Genomic DNA, 15,361 nt, shown 5'->3' with positions numbered 1-15,361 from the left:
ACAATTGCACTCATCTCACACGCTAGTAAAGTAATGCTCAAAATTCTCCAAGCCAGGCTTCAGCAATACGTGAACCGTGAACTTCCAGATGTTCAAGCTGGTTTTAGAAAAGGCAGAGGAACCAGACATCAAATTGCCAACTCTGCTGGATCATGGAAAAAGCAAGAGAGTTCCAGAAAAACATCTATTTCTGCTTTATTGACTATGCCAAAGCCTTTGACTGTGTGGATCACAATAAACTGTGGAAAATTCTGAAAGAGATGGGAATATGACTATCTGACATGCCTCTTGAGAAATCTGTATGCAGGTCAGGAAGCAACAGTTAGAACTGGACATGGAACAACAGACTGGTTCCAAATAGGAAAAGGAGTATGTCAAGGCTGTATATTTTCACCCTGCTTATTTAACTTATATGCAGAGTACATCATGAGAAACGCTGGGCTGGAAGAAGCACAAGCTGCAATCAAGATTGCCGGGAGAAATATCAATAACCTCAGATATGCAGATGACACCACCTTTATGGCAGAAAGTGAAGAGGAACTAAAAAGCCTCTTGATGAAGGTGAAAGAGGAGAATGAAAAAATTGGCTTAAAACTCAACATTCAGAAAACGAAGATCATGGCATCTGGGAGATGCCATGGCAAATAGATGGGGAAACAGTGGAAACAGTGTCAGACTTTTTTGAGGCTCCAAAATCACTGCAGATGGTGACTGCAGCCATGAAATTAAAAGACGCTTACTCCTTGGAAGGAAAGTTATGACCAACCTAGATAGCATATTCAAAAGCAGAGACATTACTTTGCCAACAAAGGTCCGTCTAGTCAAGGCTATGGTTTTTCCAGTGGTCATGTATGGATGTGAGAGTTGGACTGTGAAGAAAGCTGAGAGCCGAAGAACTGATGCTTTTGAACTGTGGTGTTGGAGAAGACTCTTGAGAGTCCCTTGGACTGCAAGGAGATCCAACCAGTCCATTCTGAAGGAGATCAGCCCTGGGATCTCTTTGGAAGGAATGATGCTAAAGCTGAAACTCCAGTACTTTGGCCACCTCATGTGAAGAGCTGACTCATTGGAAAAGACTCTGATGCTGGGAGGGATTGGGGGCAGGAGAAGAAGGGGACGACAGAGGATGAGACGGCTGGATGGCATCACTGACTCGATGGACGTGAGTCTGAGTGAACTCTGGGAGTTGGTGATGGACGGGGAGGCCTGGAGTGCTGTGATTCATGGGGTTGCAAAGAGTCGGACACAACTGAGGGACTGAACTGAACTGAACTGAAAGAAAATGCAATTAATACATGAAGTCTGAAGAAGAATCAAGTTTTATATTTCTTTCACTCTATGCACTGAGTGGCTTCTAAGAATAATCTAGATAAATGAATTATTGTCCCCTACAAAAAAAGATGAATCCTTAAGGTGTATAATATAATATTTCAACTTGATAAGGGTATCAGATATTGTTGACTGACAACTTATGTCCATCTCCCCTTTATCCCAATAAAACCCTGATTTGTTCAGCTAATCCCACGGCTCCTCTGTCCATGGGATTCTCCAGGCAAGAATACTGGAGTGGGTAGCCATTTCCTTCTCTAGGGGAGCTTCCTGACCCAGGGATTGAACCTGGAGATCGCCTGCATTGCAGCAGGATACTTGTCCATCTGAGCCACTGGTACTAGAAGGCATGTGACTCTATTTCAGTCAGTAAGATGTGAAGGGAAGCTTGCTAGGAGGCTCCCTAGAAAAGCTTTGTCATCCTAAGAGAGAGGCAGAAGAGAGATGAGTTGTCTTCTGCCTCAGACTATTATTGGGCCTGGTTAGGACAGTAGAAACTGCCATGTCCACTTCACCCTCACTCTGACATGGAAGTCAGCACCAGGAATAGCAGAGTAAAGGAAAGAGCCGGGGTCCTTGAACACAATAGCAGGCTGCTGAGTCAACCAGCCCTGAAGATTACTCTCCTCTAGGCTTCAGCTATGTAAGATAATAAATGACCACACTGCTTAAGAGTGTTTGAGTCAGGATTTCTGTGACTATACAGCTGAATACATGCTAACAGACATAATTTTTAAGTGAATATAAAAGTCCCCAGGAACCCTAACTCTGCCCCACGAAAGCATTAAGGAAGGCCTTACAGAAAAGGTTCTTAAGGATGCATAGGGTTTGCCAGGTAGAGAAGAGGGTGTGGACTTTTTTAGGGAGAAGCCCATGGAAATCAATGAGCAGGGTCCTAATCAGGACCCTGGAGCAACTGGGGTGGCCCACTCAGGCACGTGAGGCCAAGGGTCCCAGCACAACTGAGAAACAGAGGCTGTTCAAGAAGGAGAAATGGTTCCCGAGAAGATCCTGAGGAAAGGCAGGGTAACCCGCTTTGGGGGAGGCAGATTTGCTCTGTTTTGGAGCAGAGGAAAGAGCATTTGGAGACAATTATCAGAAGAGAGAAAAGAGAAATGAGATACAGTGGGCAACTGCAGAGAAAGTTACCATCAGAATTGGTGTATATTTATGTGAAAAAGAATTTAGCAAAGGAATTTGAGTAGAGGAATTTCAAGATGACAGGAATAAAATAAAGCCCAAGGAAGAAAGAGTGTTCTTTACCAATCTTAAGACTTTTTACAGCAGGAGACTCTTTAAGGCAGGGAATGTAAGATGTTATTTTAGTCACTCAGATTAAAACAAATATATATGAACTAGGGATCCAAATGTGGAGATTCACAAATATTAGACATTACCTGGCATCTCCACAGTTTTTAACTGTTTATTTGGTATTTATCCACCTCTACCATCTTATCAAAGTCTTTGTCAGAACACTGATTTAGAGAGATGATGTGGGTTTGAGTTTCAAATGCTAAATGCATTCCCTAACATTTTCCTCTAGCAGTTTAATTTTACACTAAGATTAGTCAGGGATAGGACCAAAAGTAAAAATACACAGTGCATTCTGTTATTTAGGGCTTTTGTTCTCTCTCTGCCCTCCCACCAACCTCCTAAATTCAAAGGACTAAAAGAAAGTGTGGGTGCTGCTAAAAGGGACATAATTTATTGCTTGGTGCTGGCTCATTATCAACTTGTTGAGAAAAAGCATCCCATAGGATTTCAGAACAAGTCTGTCTGGGGCATCTGCCAGCAACAGTATCCCATGATATCCCAAGGTGGGAAAGTGGTCTCCATGAAGCTGTTCCACCTTGGGATGCCTCATCCATTCAAAGTTCTGTCTCCTCACAGGTTAGAGTCATATGGGAAATGACAGAACCCCAACCATGAGCTCTTCTACCATGGTAGGCTGTTCAACGCACACTTCCTTCCTTGGTGTATATCAAACACACTCATGCACACAACATACACAAACACACACATGCAAGCACACAAACACACAACACACACATTTCACAGCACTCTGGATTCCTAACACAGCACTATAGGTAACTTTTCTCTAGAAACTATCTCAGACACCAGCTTATACAGAGCTAACATGCTTCCATGAAATCAGCTTTGCAAGTTTACAGAAGAAATACGAAAATAGAGATATCAAACTAGATACACACTGACTAAAACAAATTAATTTCTTACTTTATAATGTTTACACAAAAACAGTCTCTTTTTTTTTTTCTCAGACCACAGGTGGAAATTTCATGAAGTATTATAGATAGTGAAAGAGGAACAGACTCTCCAATACATGGAGATTGTCTCCCAAACTCCCCTTTTTGTCACAATAGGGTAATGAAGTGAGAAAGAAAAAAATATAAAAGAAAACAAAAGAAACAAAAGTAGGAGTGACATGAAGTAGTTGTACTTTGGCACGTCAGAACCCTCTAGAAGGTCTGTTGAAAAACTGCTTTGCTGGATTCTGCCCCAAATTTTTGACCTAATAAGTCTGGGCTGGGGCCCACGTATAAGCATTTCGAGTGAGTTTTCAGATAATGCTGATGCTGCTGGTCCTGGGACCCTATTGTGACAAGTACTATCCTGGAAGACAACAGTTTCTACCAGTATGATTGACATCACAGTCATAGAACTCTATCAATATCCATGTCACCTCAGGTTCATGCACATAGGTTTCATCAAGCTTGGAGAGTCCAGACGTATAATCAATTTTATCTTCAATCTCTTCCAAAAATTTAACTCAATTAACCTAACATATTATGAAAGCCTACTTTGCCCACTCCACATAAATAAGGCATTTGCAGGATCTTCCCCACCCATTCCAACAACGATAGGCATTTAAAACCAGAATGACTGTGGACTTGCAACACCACCCACCCTGATGCTGGAGCAAGTGTTTCTTGGTCAGCCTTATCACTCTCCCTGGGACATTGCAACCTAGCTACTTGGCATAACACACTTTCACAATGTTGCTCCCACTGTCTTTCCCATGCTAGTAGTAAAGAACCCAACTCCCAATGCAGGAGAAGTAAGAGACATGGGTTAAATCCCCAGGCTGATCCCCTGAAGGAGGGCACGGCAACCCATTCCAGTATTCTTGCCTGGAGAATCCCACAGACAGAGGAGCCTGGTGGGCTACAGTTCATAGGGTGACAAAGAGTTGGACATGACTGAAGTGATTTATCATCTGTTTTCCATCCTGGGCTTTTTGCTATGGACAGTATACTGTTTCTGAGGCCTCAAGGTAAAAAAGAAAACTTAATACCTTCCTTCCCCTACTTCTCCCCACTCCTGACTTCATGGGAGAGCTAAATATCAGCAGAAGACTTCGATGAGTAGTCAACTGTGGCCAGAATTTGAGAGCACTAGCTTCCAAAAATGGTGTTCATGCCAATTATTGTGGGAAACCTTGGCCATAGTTGTAAATTTTTTGAGTTTCTGTTTCCTAACATACAAACTGAAGGTCTTCAGGCCTATTTTGGCATGGATACAGTGATGACTAGCAATGAGGTTTAGTATAAAGTTAGATCTTTCATTCTCTGTCTTACTTCTATAAACTTTCTAAGGAACTATCACCTGGCACAGAGTAGACATTTAACTGAATAACAGCAATCTTCCTAGAACTAAATGTGTGATTCAGGAAAAAGAACATGGGTTTTATGGTCCTGGGTTTGAAGTTCAGCCCTGGTGGTTACCAGCAAGTCACAGCATGTCTCTGAATGTTTGTTTCAGCATCTGTAACTTAAAAAAATGGTAATATCTTTCCCTGTAACACACACACACACACCCATGTTTGTGATACCCTGTGGCCTCATGGAGCCAAACTACCAAGGCTTGAGTCCCAGCTGTGGCATCTAGTAGATGTGTGACATTAGGCAAGTTATTTAATTTGGGGTGCCTCAGTTTCCCCATCTATAAAATGGTGATTGTGAGGGTTAAATGAGTTAATATATATATAAGTACTTATGAGAGCATAGTTCCCACAGCAAATGCCATTTGTGGTAGCTATTATTGTCATTTGTTTTATTGTTTTTTATTATATGTTATTTATTGAAAAAGCAAGAGAGTTCCAGAAAAACATCTATTTCTGCTTTATTGACTATGCCAAAGCCTTTGACTGTGTGGATCACAATAAATTGTGGAAAATTCTGAAAGAGATGGGAATACCAGACCACCTGACCTGCCTCTTCAGAAACCTGTATGCAGGTCAGGAAGCAACAGTTAGAACTGGACATGGAACAACAGACTGGTTCCAAATAGGAAACAGAGTACGCCAAGGCTGTATATTGTCACCCTGCTTATTGAACTTCTATGCAGAGTACATCATGAGAAATGCTGGGCTGAAAGAAGCACAAGCTGGAATCAAGACTGCCAGGAGAAACATCAATAACCTCAGATATGCAGATGACACCACCCTTATGGCAGAAAGTGAAGAGGAACTAAAGCGCCTCTTGATGAAGTAAGTGAAAGCAGAGAGTGAAAAAGTTGGCTTAAAGCTCAACATTCAGAAAACTAAGATCATGGCATCTGGTACCATCACTTCTTGGCAAATAGATGGGGAAACAGTAGAAACAGTGGCTGACTTTATTTTTCTGGGCTCGAAAATCACTGCAGATGGTGATTGTAGCCATGAAATTAAAAGACGCTTACTCCTTGGAAGGAAAGTTATGACCAACCTAGACACCATATTAAAAAGCAGAGACATTACTTTATCAACAAAGGTCTATCTAGTCAAGGCTATGATTTTTCCTGTGGTCATGTATGGATGTGAGAGTTGGACTGTGAAGAAAGCTGAGCGCTGAAGAATTGATGCTCCTTGGACTGCAAGGAGATCCAACTAGTTCATCCTAAAGGAGATCAGTCCTGAGTGTTCATTGGAAGGACTGATGCTGAAGCTGAAACTCCAATACTTTGGCCATCTGATGTGAAGAGCTGACTCATTTGAAAAGATCCTCATGCTGGGAAAGATTGAGGGCAGGAGAAGGGGACAACAGAGGATGAGATAGTTGGATGGCATCACCGACTCAATGGACATCGGTTTGGGTAGACTCTGGGAGTTGGTGATGGACAGGGAGGCCTGGTGTGCTGTGGTTCATGGGGTCGCAAAGAGTCGAACACAACTGAGTGACTGAACTGACTGATTTTATAATAAACCCTAACAAATGTTTGTTCTTCATGTCCCCACTTGCTGACCATATAATTTTAATTCAGACTACATATAATATCTCCATAAACAGTTCAAATCATAAATTCATTTTCTTGATGTGATCTCCCATTAGTCTGTAGAACCTGAGACAAGATTCTTTGAGGCAACACAGTTTGCTCTCAGAGCTTTCTCTGTAGCTCCCTGCTGATTCAGGAGCACAGCAGAATACATAGGAGGTTATTTTCTTAAAATCAACTTTCAGAAACCTACACAGAGCAATTTGCCTTCAATTTTTTCCACTTTTTCAAACTTTCTCTGGCTAACACTTAACAGCATGGAAAACCTTGCCCTGATCTCTGGCGTCCTTAAAACCAACCTTTTTTTTTTTTTTAAATGAAAGGGGAAAGCAAGTTTCCTTCCTTAGGCCCTTAACCGTAATTTCCTTTCCTGCAGACCCTTTCAGATTAAACCAGAGCCACTCTGACTTTCATAGGACATGCATCCACAGACCCTCAAATCCACAGCCAGCCCTCACTGTTCTGACAGGATAACTTTCTCTCTTTAACTTTCTAACAGGAATTCAACAGGATTTACTGAGCACACAATACAAAATCAGAGAGGGATTGGAAGAACTAAGAATGACAATATAACACTAACTAAAATTCTGCCTGGGAGAAGGACCTGGATGTCACTATAGGCTGGTTCTGGGAGGAAAGGTCTTGATTTGGGTTGGAATAACTGAGATGCCTGATGGAAAAAGTCAGCCTTGACCTGAATTTTGAAGGACTTTTGCAGCTGGAAGGAAGGTTAGTGATCATCTATTTCACTTCCTCCTCATTTTATAGGTGGGAAAAGTAAGGCTAGAAATTAAGTCACTTGCCCAAAGTAATGCATTTAGCTACTGAAAAAAAAGAAAGAAAGAAAGAAGGAAAATCATAAGGATTTAAAACTCAAATCCACAAGAGAGCATCCAACGCTTTCTCCATAAAGCAGGCCACATTTGAATAAGGAAAAAGCCTCAGACGGGGCTTCCAGGCAGGGAGAAGGGTATAAAGTGGCAGTCAACGTCTCCTATGGGCCTGGAGGTCATGGAGGCAGGGCTGGACCGCAGCAGAGTGAAATGGATCAGTAGGGGACAGCCACACCATGTCCAACAGCCCAGCCTTGTCCTGAGGAGCCTCCAAGCAGTGCCAGGGTAAAATGAATGCCTTGTGATTGTTGAAGAAAGATAGGGTTAGTGATTGACTATGAACTATATTTTCTTTAAATCTTGAAAAACAGGATGTTGAGTGAACTCAATGGGACCTATTAAACTGGTAAATATCTTTTTAGAGGAACATAGGTCAGTAGTTTAATATGTTGCTGTTGTTTAGTCACTCGGTCATGTCCAACTCTTTGCAACCCCATGAATTTTAGCCTGCCAGGCTCCCCTGTCCATGGGATTCTCCAGGCAAGAATACTGGAGTGGGCTGCCATTTCCCTCTCCAGGGGATCTTCCCAACCCAGGGATGGGCCCTGTGTCTCTTGTTTCACAGGTGGGTTCTTTACCACTGAACCACCTGAGAAGCCCAATAGTTTAACATACTTTAATGAATTCAAAATCTAAATTTTGTAGCTTAATTTTTCCCTTCAGCCCACTAAACAAGATTTCCATGTGCATTTAGAAACTGTTTCTTATATTGTAAGGCCATGAAATCAAAGGCAGAATTCTAAGAGGTTTAAACTATTTTGTTTCTAAGTTCAGATCCCACCCCTCAAATGCATGGCATTAGGAATGTCCTACAAAGTAAGGGAGCTGCCAGTGATGTATAATGGAATTGTTAATGCTATCAGAGAACAAGAAGCAATTTTTCTTTTATGAACAATGAGAAGGGGATACAGGGCCCTAAGTGAGCAGCGCTAAGTGCACCATCTGCTGCCAATCAATATTTGACCATTAGTAGTCTTCTAAGCTTTTAGTCCAATTTAAATGAATATCATCACGGTTTATACGTTAAATCAGTTATGGATTTTAGTCCTTCAATTTTGAAATAATGAGAATTGTAGAATGTCATGAGACACAATTACCAACCACTGTTATCAGTGAAGCAAAAATATTGTTAAAATGTTACCATTAATTTTTAAAAGCATCCTAGGACCCTTGAACCGGAGAAGGCAATGGCACCCCACTCCAGTACTCTTGCCTGGAAAATCCCATGGACAGAGGAGCCTGGTGGGCTGCAGTCCACGGAGTCGATAAGAGTCAGACACAACTGAGCAACTTCACTTTCACTTTTCACTTTCATGCATTGGAGAAGGAAATGGCAACCCACTCCAGTGTTCTTGCCTGGAGAATCCCAGGGACAGCAGAGCCTGGTGGGCTGCCATCTATGGGGTCACACAGAGTTGGACACGACTGAAGCGACTTAGCAGTAGCAGCAGCAGCAGCAGGACCCTTGAACAATTAGAACTGGACATGGAACAGCAGACTGGTTCCAAATAGGAAAAGGAGTACTGCCGGGAGCAGGAGCTCCGCCCCGGCAAAGGTCATGAGGAAGGAGGCTCAGCACACGCAAAGGCGAGATCGAGCCTCAGGAGTCCCCCTGGAAATTCTCGAGCATCTACCCCCAAAACCAGAGTCTGCCTACTTTCTGCTTTGTGCTCTCACCTACACCTCTGACTTTACGGGGGGCTGTCCCCCACTACCTCTCTCTGACAAAAAGAGTTAACTTACAGTTCCAGTTAATAAAGTTCCTGGGTGTGACAGTGTTTCAACCTACAAACTCCTTTGGAAGTCCTCTAGCCTGCCTGAATAGTTTTTCCGGCCACAGGTGATAGCTCAGAGCCTCCCAACTGTGAGAGGCATGAGATGTTCTAAACTGTCTAAATACAGATTCCTTTGAGCAGTTAAAAGATTGATTAGAAATTGTATTGGTGAAGAGTTTTTCACTTCTTGGGCCAATGTTTACTGCTAAGTCTCCATATCCCTTACCTGCTGTGTCCCTGGCAGTGTATTGATTAATATGATTGGTGTAAGTAGTAGCTTTAATGTTTGTAACCTTGGATCCTTGAGTTAATTCTTTTTCTTGTTATAGCCCACCACACCTTTGCTCTGTAGGAATGCAACTTTATTTAATGCTTTTGGAGGGTGGTGCCTGACTAATCACCTTTAGAGAAAAATAAGTTTTCTGAAGAAAGGGTCTTAAAATGTTAACAGGCCTCCAGGCCAGAAGATGATGCAAATCACCTAATCTTTTGCATACGATAAGTTTGCAGGAAGAAAGCCTGGCTTACTGCATGACTCTACCCCGTCCCCCATTATCCTCTATGCATAACTTAAGGTATAAAAACTACTTTGAAAAATAAAGTGCAGGCCTTGTTCACCGAAGCTTGGTCTCCCCATGTCGTTCTTTCTCTCACCTTCTGGCTGAATTATTCAGCCTCTTTTCTCCACTGAATTTCCTCGCTGAGCTATCCTTATTTAACCACTCTTTATATCTTTAATTAACATTTAAGTAAGCTGTTGTTTCCTGATCGCCGAAGCCGTCTCCCCTTCGAAACCCTTGGATCCACTGGGGCTGGACCCTGGCAGAGTACGTCAAGGCTGTATATTGTCACCCTGCTTATTTAACTATATGCAAAGTACATCATGAGAAACACGGAGCTGGATGAAGCATAAGCTGGGATCAAGATTGCCGAGAGAAATATCAATAACCTCAGATATGCAGATGACACCACCCTCTTGGCAGAAAGTGAAGAACTAAACAGCTTCTTGATGAAAGTGAAAGAGGAAAGTGAAAAAGTTGGCTTAAAGCTCAACATTCAGAAAACTGAGATCATGGCATCCGGTCCCATCACTTCTTGGCAAATAGATGGGGAAACAGTGGCTGACTTTATTTTTCTGGACTCCAAAATCACTGTGGATGGTGATTGCAGCCATGAAGTTAAAAGATGCATGCTCCTTGGGAGGAAACTTATGACCAGTCTAGACAGCATATTAAAAGGCAGAGACATTACTTTGCCAACAAAGGTCCATCTAGTCAAGGCTATGCTTTTTCCAGTAGTCATGTATGGATGTGAGAGTTGGACTATAAAGAAAGCTGAGCGCCAAAGAATTGATGCCTTTGAACTGTGGTGTTGGAGAAGACTCTTGAGAATCCCTTGGACTGCAAGGAGATCCAACCAGTCCATCCTAAAGGAAATCAGTCCTGAATATTCATTGAAAGGACTGATGCTGAAGTTGAAACTCCAACACTGGCCACCTGATGCAAAGACCTGACTCATTTCCTGATGCCCAGGAAGGCTGAGTACAGGAGGAGAAGGGGAAGACAGAGGATGAGATGCCTGGATGGTATCACTGACTCAATGGACTTGACTTTTAGCAAACTCCAGGAGATAACGAAGGATAAGCAAGCCTGGCTTGCTACAGTCCATAGGGTTACAGAGAATCAGACACAACTGAGAGACTGAACAACAATATACAGATAAAATGAACCAACATCTATTGTGTTTTCTAAAAGATAACAGATACATATCAGTGGGATGCCTGCAGAAAGGTAACATGCTGGCTGGGCTAAAGTATTAGAGGAAATCCAGTGCCTTAGAAAATATTTATGATTCTTGACACAGAGGAAAATGGCACATTATACAGATAGTTGATGAGAGTAAGAGCACTAGTCTGTCCAGTAGGGGAACTACTGGTCAAATTCATTGATAAGCATCAGATACAGGACCAAGCAATCTTAGATGTTTCATTACAAGTATATCTGTCGGAAAGATGGAGATGACTAAAGTACAGTTTACTATCAAGTATTCATCTAAGACAAAAAAACCTTTAGAAGTTCAATGTGGGGACTTCCCTTGTGGTCCAGTAGTTAAGAGTCTGCCTGCCAATGCAAGGGACACAGATTCGATCCCTGGTCCAGGCAGATCCCACAAGCTGTGGGACAACTAACCCTGTGTCCCACAACCACTGAAACTCATACATTCTAGAGTCTGGGCTCTGCAACAAGAGAAGCCACCACAATGAGAAGCCCTCATACTAGAGTGGCCCTGCTTGCTGCAACTAGAGAAAGCCTGCATACAACAAGGGCCTCAAGACTCAGAATAGCCAAAAAAAAAAGTTCAAAGTTGATTTCAACCACAGTTTTGTTTCTTTTCTCCCACATTGATTATCACCATGCCTCTGACAGGACTCTAGCAAGAACCCTGGTCTCCATACTTTGACGATGAGGGCTTACATGGTCTTACTCTGAAATTTCATTCTCTTGGACTTCCTGGAAAATAGAATCTCTCTGACTAATGTTGAAAGTGTAAACAATGTGAGGATGCATCTGGATCTCACAGATACATCCTCTCTCTAGGACAATCATTGAAAGAATTTATGTTAAAGCATCTTCAGCATCTCTTAAAAGAGATAGAGGCCTATCAGCTCAGTTACGTGAATATGTAACCAAGCCATAGGTCGGTTACAGCTACAGGTGTATTGGCTACTTTCATGACTTTCACATCTCTAAGTCTTAATTTCCTCATCCATGAGATGAAGATACTGAACTTATAATTTCTGACTTCTTCCCAATAAATGAATTTCAAATTCATTTGTAGCTACTGGGAGATTCATTCACTTGGTACCTCCTTTCCCCTTACCATTTAAAAAAGTTTATCAGAATGTTCCATCTTGTTTCTTTGTTGTAGATTCAAATGATTTTATTACATCGTTGAGAGAAACTGCCTATGAATTATTTTACCTATAACATTTATATCATCCCTGAAAAAGAACACAGATATTACCAGTGCTATCCATATAGACTATTCTCATGGATTATCAGTTAAGGCTTTTTTGAGTACTCAAAAGCACAAGGGTGCTATTATGAGTGGCTATTCAGTTTGGGGGAAGTTCACTTCTTTGAGATTTAGCTTCTTCCTCTGTATAATGAGGTGGCTAGAGAAAATAACCTCTAAGATCTCCTTAAATTCCAACAATTATAATTCTATGTCAACAACAAAAACATTAAGCAACACTAAAAGTCTTTTCATTGATTTATACAGTTCAAGATAACTCAAGGATACTAAAATTTCTAGTAATGGGATAGTTACACATATATGTGCATGTCTCCATAATTTTTATATCCTTATACATTGCACTGTTTCAGAACTTGCTTTCAATAACTTTTGTATAAAAAATTTATGAAAGAGGGACAGAAATCAGATAGCTCAACTTAATCTCACACAACCTTGAGCTTAAACTGCCTTAGGAATAGCAATTAAGAGAAATGCTATCTCAACTAATGTTCCATGTGATAATTATTTTTCTTTTTATTAAACTACATCTCATTTGAAATATTGGTAGTTTCAGATGTACAGCAAAGTGATTTGTATATATACTCTTTTTTTTCAATTCTTTCCCAGGATAGCATATTAAAAGATATTGAACATAGCTCCCTGTGCTACGCAGTAAATGTGCTAATATTTTATGAGTTTAACCATAACTTAAAAGTACTTCAGGGAGCTGTTTAAGTATTAAAGTTAACCTGGGAATTTTCATGTTCCAAAGTAAAAGTTACATTTACGTGTTGTGAGTACAAAGTATGTTGAATTTTAATAGGTCACCAAAATTTAATCAAAACTTTTACAAAACAGTATCTCCATCATAGATAAACTTTAATTGGTAAATGAGTCATGGTCAATCAAATTCAGGGCTGTGAAGAAATCCTTCCCTCTAATAAAGGTTTGTTATTTTAAAACCTGTGCTGTTTTTCTAAACTATAAATCGCCCTATAATTTAATGCTAGGTATTACATTGTTTCTAACTTCTCAGATTACATCCCACATCCTCATTGATTATTTATTAGACAAGTCAGGAGAAAGCCTGGTCCAGTGATGATGGAGGAGGGCAGTGACTGGCACCCAGAGCTTTACATCGAGTGGTATCACTTTCTTTGACTATTTCTCTTAAACCTGATTGTGAGTTTTTTCTCCTCAAATGAGAGTTTTGTGTGCTTTAAGACCCTCAATGGAAAGAACCTAACTGTTCTCTGAATGGAGCAGCACATCAGTCTCCTGAAAGAAATTACTCTGCTTAGCCTAAAACTACTTAGCTCAAATATCTCACAGTTGGATCCAATTAAGGCATAGGGTTTCTCATGGTCTCAAATCATGACTGTATATTGTTATTATCAGGACGTCACGTTGTTAGCATATAAGATGTGCACTGATCCTATTCCCTGAAACTCAGGAGTGTAAAAGGCTTCAGAACTTCCAAAATAAGGGAAGTGAAATATAAAAGTATATTCTTTTATGAATTATAACAATACCTCAGCCATTTCCATTGTGTTCAAATTTCCTATCCATTATCAGGCAGAGATAAGAGTGGTACAGAAAACTATTTCATAAACCAAATCAGTTTTAAAACTACCAGTGTCTTACCCATTACTTTAAAAGATGAGAATACAGACTAGATAATCTCTGTCATGTTTTCATAAACTTTCTGAAAGGAATGATATGGTAAATTGCACAGAAAGAGCAATACCTCGGGAGTTTAAAGGTTAAATGTTTTTCCACATCTTGTCCGTACCTCCAAAAAAAAAAAAGAAGATACTTAGCAAATAATACTAATAATTGTTAATTAGAAAGTATGAAATCAGGCTAAGAAATGAAGAGCACTGCATAAAGAAACTCTTGGTATTTTAAGAAAATAAAACACTCATATAATTTAAGTAGATTTGAACAAAATTGCTTCAATAGGAGGGGAGGAATACATACATTTCTGCAAGTTTTCTTCTTGAAACTCTGTGCTTTCTCCGAGTTTTTCTCAATACATGTTTAAGTGATGTTATTTCTAGAACTTTATAATGCTCATCAGCCTCTCCAGAGAGAGAGGACTGCAGAGCCATCACTTCCCAATATCTATCATTACAAAAACAAACAACTAGCCCGGTTTGACTTCCCACATGACAATGGACCCGCATCTGTCAACAGACTCGCATTATGTGCCTCGTGAGAACATGACTGTGGCATTTACTTTTGTGACAAGGCAAATTTCAGCAGCTCATCTGGAAAGAGATGAGCATTCATTATGCTGCAGCACCTTTCATCAAGCTAATGACATTTCAATCAGCACATTTTCTCCAGTTTTGGTACTTTGCCATCTGAGCACGTCTCTAATTACGCCCAAGCAACAAGTTTCACATCAATCCTACAATTTCTGCACTCACCGTACACCATCGCTCCCCCGGTTTCATGCAAGAAGCGAAATCGATGATTTTTAAATAACCAGATTGTCAAAATGGTAAGGATGAGTAAAAAATTAAAGACAAGCAGCTCCACCGCTCCCTGATGTTGAAACTGATACTCATCCTTCTCTGACATGAATCTTTGCTTTCTCTCCATTCTCCAGTCTTCTCAGGATTCCTTAGATAAAAACCTGGACAAGGACTATTTTATCAAGATTTGCCTAAGACGGTCTGGCTGCCTGAGGATTTCAGGATAAACACTGCCACTTAAGTTGCTACTTCATGAGCATTCTGCCTTGGCTTAGTATTCAGATGGCTTCTAGTTACAACTTCCTGTTTCTCTCTTAAAGCAGCCCCGTCTCTTTTCAAACTCCAGAGAGTGGTTTCATCATCGACTCTTACTGTCTTTAAATGATTCATTCCAAGAAATTAACTTTCATATTGGACAAACCTGCTAGCAGTTGTTCTGAAATATCGAATCATGATCTTATCATTTAGAACAAGTCTTCTTAAGCTGCATAACTGGTGAATTGTAGATTAATAATAGAACAGATCATCTTACATCAGCAACATTTTCTAAGTTCAAAAAGCCAATTCCTGAATCATAACCTCATTCATATGCAAGATT

At 40.7% G+C, this 15,361-nt stretch overlaps 1 protein-coding gene across 2 annotated transcripts in view; it reads right to left on the bottom strand.

Annotated features, from left to right (window-relative positions):
* The window catches only part of SLC9A9 (solute carrier family 9 member A9), a 669,138-nt gene extending 654,065 nt beyond the window's left edge, over window positions 1-15,073 (bottom strand). The window contains exon 1 of one of the 2 annotated variants that reach the window (XM_061419306.1): window positions 14,716-15,073. In XM_061419306.1, coding sequence (XP_061275290.1) covers window positions 14,716-14,890 — 175 coding nt within the window. In that variant the 5' untranslated portion in view covers window positions 14,891-15,073. Of the gene's footprint in view, window positions 1-14,263; window positions 14,434-14,715 lie in introns of those variants that run through there. The other variant, XM_061419316.1, reaches the window with a different exon arrangement.
* Window positions 15,074-15,361: the final 288 nt, after the last annotated feature.

Source organism: Bos javanicus, chromosome 1 (genome assembly GCF_032452875.1).
Source record: "Bos javanicus breed banteng chromosome 1, ARS-OSU_banteng_1.0, whole genome shotgun sequence".
NCBI lineage: Eukaryota > Metazoa > Chordata > Mammalia > Artiodactyla > Bovidae > Bos > Bos javanicus.
The sequence above is the reverse complement of the archived record's forward strand: the minus strand, read 5'-3'. Positions and strand labels throughout refer to the sequence as shown.